Source organism: Larus michahellis, chromosome 6 (assembly GCF_964199755.1).
Source record: "Larus michahellis chromosome 6, bLarMic1.1, whole genome shotgun sequence".
NCBI classification, from domain to species: Eukaryota; Metazoa; Chordata; class Aves; order Charadriiformes; family Laridae; genus Larus; species Larus michahellis.
This window is the reverse complement of record NC_133901.1, coordinates 22,633,184-22,655,674: the sequence shown is the minus strand read 5'-3', so window position 1 is coordinate 22,655,674 and position 22,491 is coordinate 22,633,184. Positions and strand designations below refer to the sequence as shown.

The 22,491-nt window shown below is 41.6% G+C and overlaps 1 protein-coding gene across 3 annotated transcripts in view; it reads right to left on the bottom strand.

The window, feature by feature from the left end:
• Positions 1-22,491, bottom strand: part of NYAP2 (neuronal tyrosine-phosphorylated phosphoinositide-3-kinase adaptor 2) — a 146,258-nt gene that overhangs the window by 50,244 nt on the left and 73,523 nt on the right. For all 3 annotated transcript variants that reach the window (XM_074591635.1, XM_074591634.1, XM_074591636.1), the window contains one exon: positions 7,622-8,719. In XM_074591635.1, coding sequence (XP_074447736.1) covers positions 7,622-8,719 — 1,098 coding nt within the window. The remainder of the gene's footprint in view (positions 1-7,621; positions 8,720-22,491) is intronic.

Sequence of the window (22,491 nt, the reverse complement as noted above, 5' to 3'; positions counted from 1 at the left end):
TGGATAGTGGCTTAGAAATGCTGATTAAATTGCTAACCAGAAATTTTATCAAGCAGTCAAGTAATATAAACAGAAGGAATAAATAAATCCATCTACATCAATCAGAAACAGCAGCTGTTTCCAGAAAAACCTGAGCAATTATTTATGAAATTACATCTTCTTCAATGCTTCTGTATACTGTCACAATCCCAGGAGGACCTGATTTTCTGATGAGCCTAAATTGTTGAATTAGAAGAGGAGACAATGTCATGGTACCAATTAGGAAAACCATTGCATATCATCTCAAAATGCATGTTTTCTATTTTAGTAACTGTATGTAACAAAGACATTCCTTCATCTTAAAAATGGAGGGGACATCCCACCCATTAGTGACTTGAATGACTAAATGCCCTTAAAATAGACATACTCACTTTTGTGTGAAAGAAGCAAGACAACAAACAATACAGCATGCATTTCAATCAAGAAGCAGGTACCTACTGATTTATACATTCAAAACGAGTTCTCAAACTTGGCATTACCCTTGGTGCTGAGAAAGAACTGAATTACTGGCACGCAATGCAAAACAGGGCAGTGATGGTGTAGCTACGGCAAGGGATTAGCACCTGGCGACATGCAAGCTGCCACTGAGCTGCCGTCCTTCCTTTCACATATTTCTTCTTTGTACCTTTGCTTCTCAGCTCACTCCCACTTAGAGTAAACCTAGGTGAAACATTGCTTTCCTGCCTTTTCTGTGCGTAGCTGAATCACCTCACTGTCATGTTCTGATTTTTCTTTCCAATTATTTCCCGTGATTGTTAATTGGGCAACACATGTCAGCTTCAACATGTAAGAGGCTCCAGCTGGCCAGGCTAGTTGGTCTGAATCAAAATATTTAGTCTAGTATACCCACCTCTTTTCACTAGGGAATCCAAGGATTACTGGTGAAAGACAACAACGGGTATGGCTGAAGCAGTGCTCAAGACCACTCAGCTACAAAATGAATCTTTTTTTTTCCCAAAAGCTTGGTTCCCAAAGGATGCTGGTGGTCCCCACGTTTCCACTTCAGTCATTTTCAGTTGTCTCACAACATTGCACACTCACCCCAACAGGCCCATCCCTTAGTGAAGCGCAGAGTTTGAGACCAGCAGACCAGACGGCTCATGACCTTTATGTGTGCAGGGGTACACAGCTCTTGCTCTGAATATGCACTCACAAGTGAGCACTTGAAGAAAGTACTTCTGATGCTGCAACTCCTTAGCTTGCTTATATCTCAACAGATAGTAACTGACGGACAAGGACAGAGCCTTCTTCAGGCTTTGACTAAATGCAACTAACTGTGGTACGGCAATATCCTTCCAGAGGTGAGCGAGTATCATTCTGTTCAAAACCGGTGTTCTCTTACCCTGTATTCCTTTTCCTCTGGCACTTCACCCTGCTCCCTCCTCTAAGTCTTTTATTTCAGATCTGCTTTCAGGACTGTCAAACAAGACGTGACTGCTGTGATCACCTTGTCTAATCTCATATATATCATGGGTCATCAGACTAGAAAAGGTAGCTTCCAGTAAAACAGCTGTCTCACCTGTAACAGAGAAGCTAATACACCTCTGGCTCAAAGGTTCAGGAGTAAGTTCAGTTATGCAGTATTATTTCTGTAAAGCTGTAGCTATCTCATTAACTGAACATAGCATCCAAAACGCATGCAATGAATTGCTACAATGCAGAAAAGGGCTGGAGAATTTGGCTGACATCCCTTTATATAAAAACAGAGAAAATATATTAACCCAGGGGTTAGGAGTGACATAGGCTTCCGAATTTCAGCCTCTGATATTGACTCAGCTATGCCGTAGTTGAGCAATGTTATGTAGTTGAGTAGCTATCATACTTTTTATGGCCAGCCTAGTCTTGCAGGCAAGCTCTTCCTCTTCAGAATACTAGAGGCTGAACAGGTATCCAAATGAGAAAGTATGCACAGTTCAATGGCATACACCAAGTCCACCATCCTTAGGCCAGCAATCATCCTAACTCCATTAGAAATACATAAGCTGAAATCCTGCCTTGGGTGTCTACGTCCCTCATCCTGCATTTAATGCACAGAGGTGGAGTATAAACAAACAAACAGACCCACATGGGGTGAATCTTCGCTTCACTCATTTCCCAAACTCTCTTTTTCAACATACTTTTCCATCTAACGGGGAACCTAAAGCTGCTTTCTAGCTCCCTGGAAAGCATTCCACTCTAACTCCTCTAACTCCACAATTTCTTCATGGGAGGGTCTCAGCTGCCTGAAATCAGCACAAGTTCCTTTTTAACAAGTTGAGCCACTTCTGCACCCCTCCCCGCACTATTTTACAGCTTATAATAAAATGTTTCAGATTCCTAATGCAGTGGGTACCAGCCAGGAACAGGAAATGTTAATAATTATCCCAATTTTCAAACACTTTTACTGAATTTTCAAAGTAGCACGTTCACAAATTTCCTCCCCATATGTGATGAAATTCCCTCCCCATACGTGACAAGAAGCTGAAGAGTGAAACTCTCTGTAGGCAAAAGCCGAAGCAGCTACGAAGCCCTGCAGAGCAGCTATGAAAAAGAGCAAGGAAGTGCGATGCATCGCGTGTCCTGATCTCACACCTTGTGCACAGAGTCAAGGGCACACAGCAGAGGCAAATATTATGTTGTGCAGTTCATTAGGATGAATATTTGTAACACTTGCTCAAAACAGGCACGAAGTTCCCAGGAAATTACGAGGAAACTGAAGCCTTAGCAAATGGAAACAACCAATACACAAACAGAAAGGGCTGGTCCTGGCAGAAGTTTATAGGACCACTTCACACAGAAAAAAATGTACCGCCTTGAAGCGAGCGCAATTCAGATGCACGCCAGCAGCTTCTCTGTTTTGCTTTCTAGGATGTGGGCATGCCTATAGGCACATGACTTCAGTTGTATATTTTCACAGAGTACAGCATGTTTCTATGGCGCAGAAAAGACAGAAGCAGCAAATACAGCCCCAGAAAATCCCAAGACCATTCCCTCCCTCTCTCCCTCTGTAATTCCCTCTTCACTGAAGGACACGGGTCACAGTGCATACGCTAAAAGCTGTGTCATTCAACACAGCTGGACTGAGCCGTCATATTTAAAAACCCTCCAACTGCATTAGGAAAGGACACAACTGCAGCAGCCCAAGGACACCAGGCAGCATTGGTACCCTTTAAATAGCTTCCCTCTGACCTCTGAGGATTAACCTTATATTTCACAGGGGTCTGCCAACTGATAGGGCACGCAACCATGTTATCCCACACAAAAGCAGGAAGGGTTAAAGAACAGTCAATGACAATTAATAATATCTATCTTTTCCACTCTTTCACATTTTTCATGCTCTACATCTTTCTTCAGTTTTCCGTAGGGGTTCTCTTCATCTTTCTTGCCTTTCTTTGTGATCATCTTGCAGCAACTTTTTTTCATTTCTGATTTGGCCTTACAATTTATTTTTCTTTGTTCTTTTCTCCCCACCTTCGTAATTGTGCTGTAATGCATATTTAAGATGCTAACAGTACACAAGAGGATTTTTAGAAGAACACAGCACAATAAGTGAGCTGCTTATAAAATCCAGATACACACATCACAGCTGTAGCCAGTGGATGCTGAGTGCATTCAGCAACATGCCTGCGGTTTCAGCAGAAGCTCATATCCTCAGCAAACCTGGCCCTGAGGTGACGGCCATCCTTAGTGTCACTGATTTATCCCAATATCCCACTAATGCAATTCCAGTGAGCTCTATAGGAATAAAATGGAGAGCGATAAAAGAGGAAAAATGGCAGAAGAGTAAAGAAAATAATACAGAAAGGCTACAAGGACAGTTCGGCTTGTATATTAAACTGGAAATACGGTTTGTGCAGTGCCCCTGCTCAAAAAGAAACCCACTCAAAAATGCTGCAAAATAAAAGCCAACAAATACATTATAGAATCATAGAATCATCTAGGTTGGAAAAGACCTTTGAGATCACCGAGTCCAACCGTAAGATCATTGAGTCCAACTGTATACATTTTATAAAACACAAGTTTACTCTGAAGCATTTTTAATCTGAAATACAGCGTTGTGCTTAAGGAAGCAATAAAAACAGTTGACCAAGGTGTGATCTGCAGTTGTCTTTACTTCCTCCCCAGCCTTCGCATAACAAGACATCCATGGCACCGGACAACCATTAGAAGTCTTAAGCCCTAGCATCTGCTTGGGACCCAAGTGTCTCTGATGAAGTATTACATCAGACATACATTATTTGCTTAATGTAAGGTTCTCGTTTCTTTGGGCCCAAAATATCTTTTTTTTTTTTTTTTTCTGGCATTTCAGCCAAAGACATTGCATTTGCATAATCAAAGAAAAAACTTTCTTCCATCTGAGGTCTGTATCAAAATGGAGCACCTCAAAGCAAAGTCCTGAGTTGTTTTAAAGAAAAGCTACAAATGGTTTTGACTGAGGAGAAAAAAGAAGGTGAACAGAGGATACATAACCCCCTCCTCAGATTACTATCTGATCAAAACAAAAATAAATTCTGAGTTTGGACTCAGATGCCAAATTTCTACAAAATCAGTTGCAGTAATAACAATAAAGATGATAAAGAATTTTCTCTGTAACTGCTGCAATATTTTCCAAATACGCTCTGCTGAATACAAAATTTAGTATTGTGCTATTTTTTTTTTTTGGACTAGCATATGGCAGTGAGAGCTTCAGACAAGTCACAGAGGGCTACGTCTTGGAGGATTCAATGAGAAAGTTGCTTGAGATGTGCTCAGAATAATTTTATATTTTAGAAGCAAATAATCTTAGTGTCCTAGCATGATTTCAAAAGAGCCATATAACTTCTTTTTTTTGGCATTTATTATCCTCTAGATTCTGGAAATCTTTCTGTATGCTGAGAGCAAATTACACTAAAGTGACAACTATAAAACCACGGCAGTCCCAGTTAGTCCTATGCTATGCACTTCTTCTCCCATAGCTTAAAAAAAATATTCAGAACTGTATGAGGGCCTTAGGCTTCCAGTGTGATTTGTAGGAGCAAGATTTCTTTAACAGATCACATGATTAGTCCAGTCTACGCTATCTATCACTGTATAATCACAGCATGTAAATGTGACAGTCTGGTCAGATTCTGCATTAAAATCCCACAATTTAGATTTCTTATGGTGGATCATTTTAACGTAGACACAAAATGCTAGACATGTATGTGTTTTCTATAAATCTTGGAGTGTTTTCTATCTCTGTAATATCTGAGCACAAACCTGGTTCTTGCTCAGTGCAGTAATCCCACAGGATTAGGTCATACTGTAAATACCAGACAAATTACAATCGGATTAGATGGGCAGTCTGTTCATTTACTCAACACAGCTGCACTCCAGAGTCTTTTTACCACTGATGTCTATTTATAACATGAATGTTTTGTCCTTACTTGTCTTACCATTCGTGACCAATAAGGAGCACTACTTCCTAAGGAGCAAGCAGAATGCTCCTTGAGAGGCCAAGAAGAAAGCTGTTCTCCGCACAGATCTGCAGGGCAAGATTTATTTTAAATTTGTCAGTGAAAAGTCCTTTGAAAGGTCTGCTTTCAATTTCAGTCAAGTGGAATATAGAGAATATCTTTCTGGAGACAGGTATGAGACAGCAGCACAGATTTGCTGAAATCTCCCACTTGCCACATTTGCAGCAGGAATTCCTGTAGATTCCAAACCTGGTACTTCTGCCTACTCGGTGAGCATAAAACCATCCAACTTATGAAGCTCCCCAAATAGGTCTGGTGTAGCATGGGGTTTACAGGGGATTTCTGCTCAATTATGAATAAGAAGCATGCTTAATAATGTTCAATATTGTCTACACTTTGCCAAAATCTCCCCACTGCTTCACTGCAATTATTTATAAATGTCACATCACATGCCTCATAATTGTCCCCAATTACAAGAATCATCTTGCCTTTTAGGTTCAAACTTGTTTCCATCCAGCACACAAATCCAGTGTTACTGTATTTTTATTACTGTAATCATGCAGTGAAACCCTACTGAATCATGGAGCTAAGACTGTCACGTAACAGTATTTATGATTGCAGGCCACAAAAATATTAAAGCCAAATTAAGCAAACTGCTGCACCAAGCTGTATTCTCAGTATCCTGGTAACTACATTTTCACCTCCACCTTCTGATTTCAGAGTCATTATTCCTGATTTGCACAGAGATAAATAAGAATAAAATGGCCGAGGTTGGGGCAGTGGAGTCCATGAATCAGGAGGAATGCTTTGTATTGCAACCCAAACCACCGCCACCAAGCTTCTCCATACTTACATGTTTACATGTACTCGCTCAGGGCAACCTCTGCCCATGAAAACCCCGAGGCGGTGTTCTTATGAGCCCCCTGAGCGTGCCCCAAAATGACATGAGCACACTGCGACAAGTAATGTAACAGAGCGACACAAACACAATCAGAAAGGCAGTGCAGAGTTCACTTCACTTCTGTAGTGATATGGTAGCCTGGAAACCAGAACACTTTCCTGTATCAGGTATAAACCAGCATAGTTTATCACATCATATTTAATATATTACAGCTGCCAAACAGGTATAATATAGCACTTACACAAACACAAGATCAGCTGTTCTCCAAAGAGAGCTTTTCTGTTAGGCAGGTGTCAAGAATTCAAAGTCATAAACTGATTTTACTGAAGTTGGAGGAGAAAGTGTACCAAGCCCTCTTTGCACTCTGACAAAAGGTGTTATGGCTGCCTTCCACTGCAAGACGTTGTCTTTGGCACCACTGAATGGGAGTGTTTTTGGAACAAAAATACTGTGCCAGGTTCTGGTTTCACTCACACCTGTGACTCCTGCTGATTTCATTAGGAGTTTCCATATTTCACTAGCTCAGAAATAGGTTTACATTGTGTAAACCTGAATACATGTGGGACAATGATTTTATGATACAGCATATGAAAAGTCAATATTGGCTTAAGGTTTTCCTGCACAACTTCCTGCTTTGCTTTTCTCTGTGTGTGGGTAATGTGTTATAGGTCATGTTGGTTTTCAGATCGATTCACAATGTGGCCTCCCAACCAGTCACACTAGCACAGCTGAAAGAGATACTCTGTGGCACAGGATGGAAGGAGGCAGTGGAAAGGAGGAATGGTTTAAGCTGGTACCTCTGGTTGCTGTCATACACGCCGTGATCACTGGCCAAGTTAAGGGCAATCAATGTATCTTTGCCAAAAAACCTACTGTTTGGTTATTTTGCTACAAACTGCTTGGACAATTACTGTGTGTTAGCATCCATCAAGAAAAGATGGATGTGACATGGTGGGAAGATCCCACCTCACACGGCACCCCTTACAACTGGAGAAGTTAATGAAAAATGACTCCTTTTGCAAGACCAACCCATGAATTGTACTTCTGTAGTGCAGTATGCATACTTAAAAATCTTAAAAATATACCAATATGAAGACTAAAGGAATTTTAACAATAATCACTTCCCTTCCTGTTACAAGAAATTTATATTAGGAATTCAGACTTCTGAATCAAGTATTCCATTTTTGCAAGTGTTTGATTTAGTGCAATATAGTGAAAGATATTATTATACGAGGAAGAACAAGGAAAAATTGCATCAAGAACTTACTTTCTGCAGGTTCCTTAGATCTTCTGCCACTGGAGGACTTCCTCAGGAGACTTCGTCCTGAGGTAAAGAGGCTAGTTAGTTCCTCCAGAGGACTGGTGGGTGTCCGAGAACGGGAACCACTCTGAGATGATGACCCGTAGGTGCTGACCGAGGCATTTACCATTTTTCCTCCTTCTTGCAGTGTGTTTCTGGCTGTAGAATGAGGCACTGATGGAGAGCTTCTTGAGAGACTTCCTGAATGTACAGAGTCATAAGGTGGAGGTCTTTTGAGGCTTAAGGGGGTAAGAGACCTACCCATACTGACAGGAGAAGGTGAGGCAGAGTGACTTTTAGGGTAACCATGTGGAGATTGTGTTCTGTATAAGGTAGAAGGATGAGGAGGTGAGGAGGTGTGCCCAGGGGTGCTAGTTCCATGAGATAGTGTCTGGTCTTTCTCCAGTTTTTGATGGCCTGGTGTATGAGGTGGCAGTGAAGATGGAGAAGCTCCAGCTTGTTGTTTGATGTAAGACACATTTTCTAAAACAGGAAGCTTTGTGACCTCTAGTGGAGTTAGAGGAGACTCGTCAGAATTCGGGGAACACTGCACTGGTGCTGGTGGGAACACCAGCAGTGGAGGTCTGTGAGAAAGCAGATTTGGAAATGGTGGGGGTATATCACAAAGCAAGCCCTTGGGAGTAGATGGCACTGAAGACTTGGTGAAATCTAGGTCAGGCACTGTGGGAGTAGCACACTGAGAAGAACAAGTGTGATGGTCATATTCACATTGACATTTTGAATCTTGGCCTACATCATCAAATATAGGGTATTTCATCTCCTCATAGACTGCTTCGCTTTGGTCATCCTCGTCTTTTTTGAAGTCTCTGAGAATATTCCCAACCATTTCAATATAAACAGGCTCTTCTTCCTCTGTGTCTGGAGCAGGACTGCTGACCTGCGATAAAGAGGCATCCCTAGTGAGTGTTGTCTTCATAGGGCCATGCTTTTTGATATACGTTTCATCAAAAGATGTGCTTAGCTGAGTGTTTGGATTTCGTTTCGGCTTAGGTGGTGGAATCTTCTTTGTGTATTCATCACTGTGAGGTCTTGGTTTGGCTGACACTGAAAACAGAACAAAACATAAATTCATCAGAAGTATGTAACACACTTTGTCAACCACAGGATCTCTGTTACAGTGTCGTAACTCTTCAATGGATTTCCTGGGACCAGCCTGTTGCTGGGTTTCTCTGGTATTACATCAGTAGAATGCTATAAAAATAACACCCTATTCAAAACACTCCTAATCTTCCCCCAGAATGCTGTGACACGCCAGTATTAAGTAGCTAGTGAGCACTTCCCTTCCTCCAAGACATCTGTTCTCTCCCAAACTCTTTGGACATAGGACTTTCCATTTTTAAATATTATGCTTTTCAAATATCACTGTGGGATTTTAAAGACTGAAGGAGTTCCAAAGACATAAAACTAAGTATGTGAATGACCTCCTTATGGCTGCAAAAGAACAGTTAAGATCCCAGACATTCATATGGGAATGACAGTGATGTAACTCTGCAGTGACACAGTGATGAATCAAGACCTTTTTATTTATAGTAACTTCTTGCATGAAAAGCACAACAATTCTCTCAGCACTGACTGAGAAAGAAAACACTCACAAACAAGCACTGTAAAATTTGCTGTTGGGATAATCCTAGTCATTTTTCTGGACTCTGTCCTACGAATTAATGACACTCCAGTGAAGTCAAGGGGGAACAAAACATCTCATAGATTCAGATCCCTCCTGAACAGGTTACTTCTAGAAACAACAGACCATTTTGTCTTTGAAATTATAAATCAAAACATGGTGATGAAATTTGTTTTAAATGAGAGGTCAAGGGTTTCTTAGAAAATATGCTTTATGAGTTAAACAATAACGAAAGTAATGGAATTTGCATTTTGTTCACTTTGCATAAACAGTTAATAAACCATCTCATTAAATGTTGGGGCTAATAAAACGCCTCATTAGATGTTTGGGTGAAGTCAGGTTTTATCCTAAGCTGACTCAACAAACTTATTCATACACTTACCACATACACTAAATTTATATTCCTATAGGGTAATTTACATTCCCATAGGGTAATTTACATTCCCCTAGGGTAAATAGTTCTTGCATTGAAAGCCTTGATACCTCATTGCTAAGTTTCCCAATTTAAAAAAACTCCTAACCTACAGGCCAGTTCAGAATGGCAGCTTTCCTCTCTCACCAAACCCCGCTGCTCCTTGCAATTCACTGCCACAAATCTGCCACCGCAAACTCAGCGCTCTGAGACATTTCCAGACACCTTCTGCTGACCCATCAGAAAACAGCCAGCAAATTTCTAATCTTAAGCCAAGCAGGCAGTGCTCATGGACTTAAAAGCCCTCTTTTACAAACAGCCTCCCAACATATTACAAAGCCAGCATCGAGGCATTGCTCTGCCAGCTGAAAGACAGTATTTTGACAGTCTGCAAGGATGCTGGCTCCAGGCTGGAAGATGCCTGCATTACAGCATCTAACTAGTGTGATTTGGTCACCATCGGAGGAAGATTCAAACACAGTGTTATCACTTTGTCACACTTCTGCTTTGATCTGCTAAATAACCTTTCTTCACTTCTTACAAGGCATAGCAATAAAGGCAGATGTTAAGCAGTATTCCAGTTTTGTTTAGGAATAAGGAGCTGTGAATGTACGTATGTGCACATATATGAATTAAAGAGACCAGTCTTCGTCCATTGCATCTATTTAAGCTTAATGTATAACTAAGGTACAACAAAGCAAAAAGAAAAAGAAATCTTGCCAGGAAAAATACCCCAAACCCAAAAAACCTAAAAAAATGATATTATGCTTTCATGACTGTTCCAATTAATGTGTTCCACTTTGCAGCAGGCTAGGGACATGCAAAAGCTGCCACTGACAAAAGCATTTGGTAGCTTGATAGTTTTTCACTATGTGGATATATCCTAATGCACTTTAAATTTGTCTCTTTAATTAACCCAAATTAATTTTCTTGAATGTATTAGGATAGACTTTTGGGAATGAGACGTAGACTACCAGAATCATTTGGGCTTTGCAGAAAATATTACTCCTGATGTATTTGACAATACTAACGGATTTTTCTTGCCATGTTTCCAGCTGAATCACCATTTCCTTTCTGTTTAGTCTGTTATTTGGATTATTATGTTCATATACAATCTACTGACATAAACTTGATCTCAATCCTTTCTCTACACCTCTGTTAATCTGATTTACAACCCTGGCAAAAGCAAAATCTTCTTCAGTTTGGTGTCATTAAAATGAAGAGACAGTCAATGAGACTGGCACAAACTGCCTGATCATTTCTGAACACGTTGCCCAGGGCCTGAACTCTACTTTAGACCAGCCAAAGGATTACAGACTTTGCTGCATTTGAAAACTGTGTATTTTGTACACGGAGGCTTCTCACAGTCTTCCATTCCCTGTGCATCGTGCTGCCATCCCCAGTGCATGCCTGAGATACAGATGTTTCCCGCTCCTCCGCCTTCCTCAGACCCCTGTTCCCTACGCTGTCTTCTACATCTCCTGTGCCATGGGCGTGACACTGAGAACGTGCTCTGTCTCACAGCCATATCCCCGCTCTTTCATCCCTTTACTGGGAGAGTTACTGATGGACAAAGTAATCAAAATATGTTCTTGTGCCAAAGGTCATTCAAGGCTACTCTTAACTGATACTTTTACCTAAAAGTAGCTAAAAGTGGTTGAGTACTCTGTTTTCAAACAAATTGCTAGAAATAGTTTCCTTCTTCCCTCCTTCCATTTTCACAGTTTTTATCCAACTGATGAGGTTCTGCCACACGGTCTAGACCTGTCCTTAGGTGTTAGGGTTTGCATATACAACATTCACAAGTTATTATATTACAGACAAGGAAATGAGAAATGTCATGGAAAACGACTGACATTCTGCCATCTAGTCTTGTAAAATATTTTTGCATGGGTTGGAATTAAGTACCGCAGTGACAGACACAGCATTCTCATCTGCCATCGCATGATATGTGGCAATAGCTAAAATATCTTGATGACATTATCAACAAAAAGGTCAAATGACCCAGTTCTGCTATATGATACACAGGGTAAAACATGACAAGGTGAAAGATTACTTTGCTTTTTCTATTAAAAGCATTTTTTCCTCTGCCACAGTTTATTTTATTAAAGCATCTGTTTCCAGGAGGTGGTATGATACTGAGATCTTTTTCCCTCCTTGACAAACTGGACTTTCAAACTAAAATTTAAAACTAAACGCTTAAAATATTTTATAAACCTTAGAAAGGTATAGAGTTACCTCCTATATGCTACCCAGAGCAGGAACATTTGGTGCTATAACACTTCCTAGAGAAAATGCACAGGTAAATGGACTGCTTAAATAGCAAAGGAATCTTCTTATCATGACTGGGAACAGAGGAACTGCACAACACCCACTGGGAACTCCCCTCAGCTGCCGCGGGGCACTCAGGAGGCAAACTGAATTAGCTTTAAGAAGCCTATGATGCAAGACACCATGTTTATTTAACAAAGGTTTCTACTCTGAAACACAGCTCCATAGCAAGGGCTGAACTCTACAGCACACCTGGTAAGAGAATATGGACCATGAACTATCGCTCCGGCCCAGAACAACAGAGAAAAAAACTGGGAATCCTGCAACCGAACAGAGCTGTGCAGAGCCAATGAAAGAAGCAGGGCGTATTTGTACAGTTCCTGTGTTACCAACATTTGGCAGGGATAAATGTGCATGAATGCAGAAGCCCTGGCAAGATCCCACAGCCAGTGAAAGGAGATTATTTGGCAATCTCCGGAGAGGAACAGGCAAGATTGCTTTAAGTACTTGACATTTATCAGGCAGAAAAAGCATTCAGTGCCTGCTGGGAACATAAACTCCTATGAAAAGCAAACCATGCTGACATATTGGTGACACACATATTGCTGTGTTGTCTGCTCTAAACATGGAGTAATTAAGTGCTTTTCAACATGGATTATTACATCCTTGGTGCAACTGTCGCCAGTAACTTGCCTTGAGACTCTGCCACTCGTACTTCAGAGCACACGGGGCCTGATCGAAAGCTAGATGGAAGAAACAAAAGTGAGGACTATTTCTCTCCCTGCCATGTGCACACTCCCTTAACCAGCCATGCCAAACTGCACCACAAAGCTCTTGTGAGTCCTTCTACTACAGAGACACACAAATGCAAGAGACTGCCAGGTCTGCGAGGAGTTCGAGCAGACTGGAGGCGATCAGACAGGTCAGCAACTGCTATGTGGTCCTCTGCCCTCACTCACAGCAGCTGCCCCGGCTGCGGGAGCCCAGGGCACTATGTCAGATGCTCCTTTTCTTCATCAGAACCACCCAAACTACCACAGCTGATAAACTGGAGGCACAATGATCCTTGCAAACAAAACCAAACTTCACGGAGTTTACACTGCTTGGGCAGGAACTCTCCCTGTTTAATAGCATCCTACTACCAACCAATTACCTATGTCTAATAGACTGCAAGTGAAACAAAACATGCAGGCGGCAATGACTTCAGTTCTCATCTAGAAATAAGAAGCACAGTGCTTAAAATAGCCTTACGGAAGCCCTACTGAATAAGCAGAACATGACATTTTTGAAATGAGATATTTGTAGCACAAAGGTTACGCATAGCTTTCAGACATGCCGAGATAATCTGCCTTTCATAGATAATTTTGGAAATACAGAATGCTTCTTGTCATCTTTTCCTTCTGAAGTATTTTTTTACTCTTTAAGGAGAGATTGAAATATGAAAATGTGTTATCACATTGTTTTTTATTATTCGCTCACTGTATAAGGAATAAGTGAAAATGTCTAAGAACTAAAATGAATTTTGTAATTTTCTATTGTCCTTTGGGTGTTTACCAGCTTCTGCAGTTCAGAGACCAAGCCGATTTATTGTGCTGTTCACTGCAACAAACAGAATAAAAATACATGTAACAGGAAAATTCCTCCCTTTCAATTTCTCCAAGAGGCTATAGCATTCAATTTCTTTCTAAATGAAGGAATGATTTGGGGCCTAACATTTTTTAAATTCTTAAAAATGTTACTTTAAATGCAGAAGGAATTAATCTTGCTGTATTTTGAGGGGTACCCTCTATCAAAAAGAGCCTCCAGGACTGAAAGGAAATAGATTTTCTTTAATTAAACCCTGAACTTGCTGGATACTGAATCAAAGATACACAGATTCTGATTTACATCACATAATTCAACAGAGAAAATCCAGCTCTAGGGTAGCACAGAGCCTATAGATACGTGCAAGTTCAAGACTATGAGTAACCCCACGGCTTTAAGGAAATGAACTGCTTGTTCAAAGTTGCACGTGATCTTAAGTGCATTTGTGCACCAGTGCTTATATTGGGTTAGATTTCATTATCTCTGTAGATGAAGTTTGAATAATCTTAGTTAGTTTGAATTTAAAAAGGCACAGTCCTCTGAACTGTGCAAAAGATTGGCACTCATGAGACCTGAGTTTAATTCATTTCTTTGTCACAGGCCACAGGGCCTTGCCTGTCATTTCACCCCTTTTTTTTTTTTGCCACTTTTCACCATCTGTCTTTTGCCAGTTTAGGCTCTAAGGTGTATTAGGCAAGGTTTTTATTTTAATGTATTTGTTTATATTTGTTTATATTAATCTGTGCACAGCGGTTCTCATCACTGGAAAGCAACAGTAGAAAACAAAAGCAAATTTAAATATATCAATTGGAGACATGCACTGTTGAACATGCATCTTTTCTTCTCCAAGCAATTTTTGAAGGCAAATGTTCCTACACTGTGAACAGCCATAAAATATACACACAAAGATGCATCTTCGCAAATGACAATAGAAATATCATCACTAGGTTGAAGTGGAGAACATCAGAGGTTGAACAGTAGGTTGAACATCAGAGAACGTACCTCTGTCATGAAAAATACTTGCTTTCAAAATAGCATTGTCCTCATGGACACAAGTCCTTTCCCTGCAGGTTACCTTTTCCTTTTCTAAGAGATGCTAGTAGGAAAAAGCAGAGGGAAAGAACATGGAAGGAATAAAAGAGCCATCTGATTCATTCAAACAGCTTTGCAAGCCACAGGTGGTTTCTGCACAATGATTTCATGCAGTACATATTTATTCCCCCTCCTGAATCTATTAGCTCTACTGGAAATTATTTGGGCATTTAAAGAGGACAAAACTATACTGAAAATGAAAGGACTAAAAGAGAGCGTCATAAAATACTACTGATATGCTACTCGGATGTCTCAAGGCTATGATTAAGGAGACTTCTTCAAAAGTATTCAGATCCCTTTATTTTGGCTACAACTTCTTTTAGCTTTTAAAATGATTGATTTCTGCTCTAATTCAAAGTGGTAGAAACCTAGTGGCTTCAGTAGCAATATTCCAGAATTAAACATCAGTATAACAGAGAGCAGAATTGGGCCCCACAGTTAAATTCAGTTCTGCATTAATCCAACACCACAACTTCTGCAACTGATAGGCACCATGGTTGAAGACATGCTGCTGCCAGGTTCAGTTCAGGGCTGTGTATCTGGGCCACAAAACCAAATTTGTGGCTCCTTACATGCTGTATGTGCCAAGGTAGCTATTCCTGCCTGGGATTCACAAAAGCCAGCCTACAGCACTAACTGTCCTGCCGCCAGAGCCACATTATCAAGACGAGGGCAGAGATACCAGGACATTTCAAAAACTTTGGAGTATCCGCATGCTGGAGAGAGTCCCTCCCCGAACTGCCATGCTCCAGAGCAGACTGACTTCCAGGTTTTCTCCTCCACAGCCCTCCTCTTCCCTTTGTATCTGCCTGACACACTGAGCTCTGCTTCTCACCCTTTCCCACCATAAAAAGGTCTCCAAAAGCTTTCAGAAAATTACAAAGTGACAAAGTCTCCTTCTGAATGCCCAGCCTCGTGCTTTCATATATTTTGAACTTCACATCCTAGTTCTTTTAAAGAATGGGTAATTGATGTCCCTGATTTTTCCAGGTAACGCTGAATAGGCAAAGAAATAAAGAAAAGAGAGTGTTTGAGAAATAATTACAAATTATTTGCAATCAAGCCTTTCTGTACAATTCACTGAAGCTAAAAGTTATTGTCAGTCGGCACAGCCCTGGAAAAGCAGAAAAAGAAAGATTTTGGATATGTAAGAAAAGAAAAGTCAATTTGAATCATCCTCCTTTTACAGGAAAACTGATGAACTGAGTGCAAATGGAGGCAAACAAAAAAATCTCACAGTAGCTTCTTTTAGGTTGCAATGATTTCGGAGTATCCATTTAGAAAAATATCCTTGAACTAACATGCCCAGACACAAGGGGTCAGGATCTATGGAATTACATGGGTGTAAGTTAACAGCAGTTCCAGTGGAAGCAGGCTCTGAGGAGGGAGAGGTGGGAGGATTACTGGGGAAGTGGGAATCTGAGTAAAGGATCCTCACACTGCCCACACATCCAACCAATATTGCTGCCGAAGTGCTGGTTTGTTCTGTTTCAGACAGCCTGCACCACATAGCCTGCAGCCTGCCTGTGCGAAACAGATTCCGCAGCCAGTGCAACAGTAGCACTAGAAAATGCTGTAACTGTATGTAATCTGAAGGAATTCTAGATATAGAGGCAACTGGCATGGGAATTTATCAATCGCAAGCATCATTAGATGAACTACATGAAGAGCATGCAAATAGAACTACTGAACCATGCTTGCAGGAAAATTAATTCACAAAGCCTGTGTGCTTGTTGGTTGGTGGCTCTACTGCTCTGCTGTGGGAACATGCACAGAGTTGAGGCACTGAAGAGTTAAACATGGTCACAAGAGAGTACAGAAAAACAGACACAGACCTGCAAGGTGAGTAAAGCCCTTCAGTTTTAAAGTGACATTTATGGTATCTTGACTGTCACCTTGGAGATGAAACCTGAACAGTTTTCGCTCTTTTACTGTAAATTAACTGTTATGGCTCTATTCTTACAGCTACCCACAAACTGACTGCATTTCACACTGAGAACGATGGGTGACATCAGCCCCCGCCGCCTCCCACCCAGCATCTTTGTGTGGTGCAGGTATCAGAGCACAGTTCCCTGGGCTGTCATCCTGCGCTAGCTGCCCCCTCTCCCTCTCTGTAGCTACCCATCTCGCATTCCCCGAATGTCACGCAGAAGATGGTGAGGCTCTGCATTTTGTCTGACTGGGTTTCTACAGGCTGTGCCGCATGATGACTGCAAGCGCCGCAGCATTTCTGATGACCTCCAGAAAGAAACAATCGCTCTTTGCTCAGAGAAGTATGCTTCTAGGTACGTGTAAAGAGCTAAGTCCCACCAACATGTGCCTTAGATACCTACATCACATGAGCTTGGTATGTAGTGGACACCACTATTATACCAGTAAGCCTTTGAAAGGCTGAGCTGCTTATTCATGTATTATCTGCTGCCCAAAGAGCACTGAAGGCCTCTGTGGTATCATTTGGCAATGTTCACGTAAACACAAGCATGCTACAGACTGAATGCAACTCCTGGCTTCACAGGAACAACACCGCTATTGACTACTAGCTATCATAGCTGAGGGAGATCATGTGGGAAACAATTTGCTGGATTTTCATTAACTTCTTGGAGAAGGTGTGGTACGTGACCCATTCTGACACTGAAAGTGATCTCTGCAAGAGTTCCTGGCTCTGGGCAATTTCTAAATCCAGTACCTGCACCCAAATAGCGGACTCTGAAATGATTTACAGGGAAATAGGGAAAGAAGGAAATCAAGATAGAGAAAGAGCAAATGCTTAATGAAACAGTAAGTTTAGCTCACCTACTTCATTTATCTAGAAAAAGAGTCTGTATTTGCTCACTTGATTTAATTGTCGCTTTGGTTCACAAACATCCTGTCCAGAACACTAGCGGTGACTTCAATAATTTGTCCAAAGATATGAGACTTCATTTTTTAGATCCACAGTAACGCCTATCTTCCTACTTACAGATACAGTAAGTAGGTCAAATCCATTATTTGCTTGCATAAGTAGCAATCTGTTTGCCAAGCTTCTAAAATAATTGCAGCCCATTAAATTAAGCTGGCAGACCTACCGAGGTGATACTGTGCATAACACTGACCTCTGGGGGACTCCAACATGAAATGTATTTTGTCCAACTATTCCATGGGCACGGCAGCCCCACACACGCTGCCACACTTCCCCAGCGTCTCCCACCAGCGATGAGGACCCAATAGATTTTACTAACATCTTCTCCCCCCGAAATGTTGCGGGCTTTGAGCAATTCTTTTCTTTGAGGCAGTTGTATAAAAAGCCCCTGGCTGCTGCTGAGTGACACATCCGTCAGGCCCTTCCACCACGGAGCTCACATTTCAAAACAAAGCACAAGGTCAATCGCAGGCGTCAAATGAGTCGCCCCAGCAGGAGCATCAAGAAAGCAAATGAGCCCCAATGAACAAGAGTTCATCTAAAGGGGCACTCTTGCCTCTACTGAAAGGACAGAAGGTGACCCTGCAGAAGCAGTTCCTGCAGGTTGTCACTGAGCATCTTTTGGGTGAATGTGATGATAGCTGAAGTGGACAGGGCATTGTCAGAGCAGCTCACAGGCAGGCAGCAGTGCCTGGAGATGTAACACCTCCGTGGTCAGAGGCTGAGCATTACTGAAATACTCAGTGTAATCAGCTCTAGGAAAATAGCCTCACAGCTATTCAGTTTACTTCCACCTCCATACAGGGGTGACTCCTCTCTCCTCCTCAACTCTTTTAAATAAAGAGCTGACAAAATTACAGACAAGCCACATGTCATCAGCTGCCTCCCACTCAGTGCTTCTCTGCGCGCCTGGCATCTATCATTTCACCTTGCATTCATTTGCAGAGTGGTCTAGTGAAACTAGTAGAGACTATAATACTGTTCATCTATAAGGGTCTAATCACCATAAATTCACCTGCTATGGCTACAGTGAACAATACCATTTTGACAGTGTTGTATGCAGTTCTAGACAAGCTTTGGGAGAGCCCTCTCCTGTTTCAAACGCCAGGCTTAACCTCATTGTGCCACTTGAGAAACGAGATGGAGGATGAAGAGACAAAGATGGAGCGCAAAAAGGACCAGAGGAATTGCTGCCAGAAGCTGTTCCTACCTCACCCACGACTGCAGAACCTGTTCAGTTCAACTCACAGGCAGAACTAGTGGGAACAAGAAAGAGACTTGATTAAAAACTAGCACCCTGCAAAAAAAAAGGGGGGGGGAGGGGAAAGACCAAGAAGCAAAAAACGGAAGATGGAACAACGAGGAAGAGTGGAGCTCTCCAGCAAAAATGCTTGGAAAGCTCAGGTAAATGAAAGGCAATTAAAGCATGAGCAGTATCAGAACTCTAAAAGATCCTAGCCGATATCTAAGGGAAGAAGCAGGCATCAGCTGCCAGAGTATGACTGGAGAGAGAGAGCCCAAAAGCTCTTTACATGAATGAGGTGTGTTTTTATTTCCCTTTGTCCCTCCCACACTGTGTTTCCAGAGAGCACACACACAGCACTCCCCTCCTCTTCTCTTCTCCTTTTTCTCCTTCCCTTCCATTTTTTCTCTTCTCCTTCCTATTTACTTATAATTTGGACTCATCCAACCTTACAGCACAGCCCCTAAGCCAGCCCTAATGATTAAACTATGTGCTGAACACAATGGCATGGGTGTAGGGACAAGCCAATGCTGGTTTTGCCACTGAAAAGCCAGTGACTGATGAAACTGTTATACCACGAAGCTTCCTCAGATAACATATCTTATCCTTTCCTTTGCCAAGCAACTTTTCATTGCAATAGATGTTCTTTTTTTATCCTTTCTTGCAGCTGCGGAAGTTCCCCATGAAGACTGAACTAGCATCTACTTCCACTGCCACTAGAACACAGGGATGCACCCAGGCGTTGAGCAGTTGTACCACCACAGGAAAGCAGAAGCTCTTGCTATAACCTAGTGTTTACAGCCTGCTTCATTTTGCTGTTGCTTAGAGCAAAGCTCTTTGCAGGAATTCATCCATACCAGCCTAAGCTCTGAGGGGGGGTTGTTACCTACCATCTCCTGGGACTGTCTGTGCGTTCAGCATTTCGCAGAGCTAGCCCATAATCGCAGGCCAGATTTTGCCATCCTTATTCATGCACAGCATCAGTGAAAGTGAACTTGAGCAGTTCCTATGCTCAGAAGCTGCTTGAAGTCCTCATTTCCTCAGTGACTGCCCTGAGTTCACAAATGAAACCCTGCCAGATGTGTGGAATTTCACATTAAGCGAGGACAGTCTTTTTCATGTATTCCCTTCTCCACTCAAAAGCCTCTTTCTACAGTGCTATTCACAAAAGCACTCACACGTGACCCATTAGCCCAAATTTTTACTGTGAGCAGAAATACTCTAGTCATAAGTTGATTGCAAACTACCTCACAAAACAAAGCCCTTGCCACTATCTCTATTTTATAAAGGAGGAATCTGGGACACTGAGAGCCAAGTGAAATGCTCCTGGTGATCCAAGCCAGTGGCAGAGCTGTGAAGAGCCCTGTTCCTCCACATAAACCACTGGGAGATGGTTAGTATTATTTACAGAAGTCTCCATTTGGCATAAGACTTACTCACAAGCAAGCATATATTTGCAGGACTGGGATCTTAAGGCAATTAGTCATTGCAGATATTTATCCACAAGAGCTATAAAAAATTATCTCTAACAGAAAATAACAAGTAATTCAGAACCATAGAATACCTTGAGCTTCCATGCGTTTGTTTGTAAAAACCCTTATTTAAGAAAATAAACATTCTTTTTAACCAAAGGGTTACTTAGAATCTTATTCACCAAAATCCAAGTATTAAGGGACTTCTGTTGTCATAAGCAAATACCTAACCCCATTAAAACTTTCCTTATTGAGACTTGTGGCATCATCACATTGATCCTAAGGCAATATTTATAGCCAAGCCATCCTTTGGTATTCTACCAAGAGGAAATGGGAGACAGGTCCCTTTGCAGTCGTGCATGGAAAATGCCAGGAATCTTCTTCATCCCACAAAGCACTGTTAGGGCCAACAACCCAAAGGTTATACTGCTCCCAACATGGAGTTGAGTTTTTTCAGGCATGTTTATGCTTAGAGAGTCCTGTACTTGCAACACTGGTTTTGTTTTACTACTAAGCATAAGAAGAGCTAGAATTATTCAATCATTACATGCAAGCTGGTTGTGAATTCGAAGGCAGAGTATTATTCATTAATATCTCAGAGAAATTATGGAAGCCATGGAAAATATACCACTGCACTGGAGATGGATATTAAGATATGCCTCTTGGTGATGTCAAGTACACCATGCTCCAGCATTTTACTTGCCACATCTAAGCCTCCCCCCACCATGAACCAACAGCTAGCTGAAAATCACACTGGACTTTGGGGGATGTGCTTCTTGTTTGACATGCCAGCAGTTCAAAGTTATGCCCACTGAAATTAGCATAAAAATTTGTGTTCGCTTGTTTTTTTTCACCTCATGCACCTATGAAAAGCCCAGGCTGGTACACTGTGACCTCCGGGCAAGTTGGTGGCATTGCAAAATGGAAGCTGTGGTCTGTTGAGCTGTCACTGCTGTGCACGTTATCCCGACACAGCATTGTTTGCGCATGTACAAATTGAGAAGCGTGAAGTGCCAAACACAGTTGTAGTATGTCGGGCATATGTTGCTTGATGTCATCCAGCATTAAGCCAAGTGGAAGAGACAAAAGCAGCAAACCGGTGCACCAAACAAGCCCACTATATTCAAACAGTCATTAGAAAGACATTACCCATGAAAGGGAAGCTAGCCATGACAGGATCTCACCTGGAGCCAGTCTAAAATCTCGTGGGACGTGATTCTGCTAAGCACCGTGTGTTCCCAGTATCAACCTCTTGGCAAGAAATGTTTTGAGAGCTCGAGTCACACTTCACTCCATAAGGATTTGTCTCAATTGGTTGTTTAATGAGAACAGAATTAGGGCACCAGTTAAAAATAAGGTAAGAAGAAGTGGAAATCCTAAAAAGTGTAGCTGTTTTGGTTTTTTTCCTTTAATTCTAAATGAGTTTTGCCAGATATCTCTATGATCACAAACCAGTTCTAAGAGTAAACACGGACTTTATTCAAGCCCTTAGTCATTTGTCCACAATGTTCCTAACAGACAATGCCAAAGACAGTATGGAAAACAGAAGAGTAGTACGAGTATCCCAAAATTGTTATTTTTGTAGTTTCACGGGCATTTTGTTTTACTTAACAAATTCTGAAGGGCTGTCAAAACAAGGCACTAGAATTACCTGGATTTCTCCTCCCCTCCTCTCCTGGCTCTGATTTCAGAGCCATTCAGTGATGCAAAATAATGCAAGAATCTAGTGTTTCATAGTATTTCAGCTCACAGGTGGAAATACTGAGAAGGCCCAGTATTATTGTTCCCTGAGGTATAAACAAAATAAAAAATGAAATATAGTTGCAAATATGATGACTTACATTTCTCTCCAGCAGCATTTCAGGCTTGACATACAGTGACCTGATGATAATGGATTTATTGACACTATAACCTTCCGTTTACATAGGGGCTCTGTCTATCGAGGTTGCAAATTAACCCATTCAGTGGACAAGAGCACCCACATGACAGCATTCTGCACAGACTCTCTCTTCATTGTGGTCTTTCTGGTAAACATCATTGGTCCAGACACCTCAAGTGCACAGCTGAAGCACTGCCGGGGCTGGATTGGCTCTAAAGGCCTAGTGACTTTCATATGATGTGAAACCTGTGCTAATACTCTCTCTTAGATCCCAGCTGGCTGCATGAATCAGTAGCTTATGTTTCCTTGCCTTGTTGGCATGTCCAGGGACTACAGTGACCCT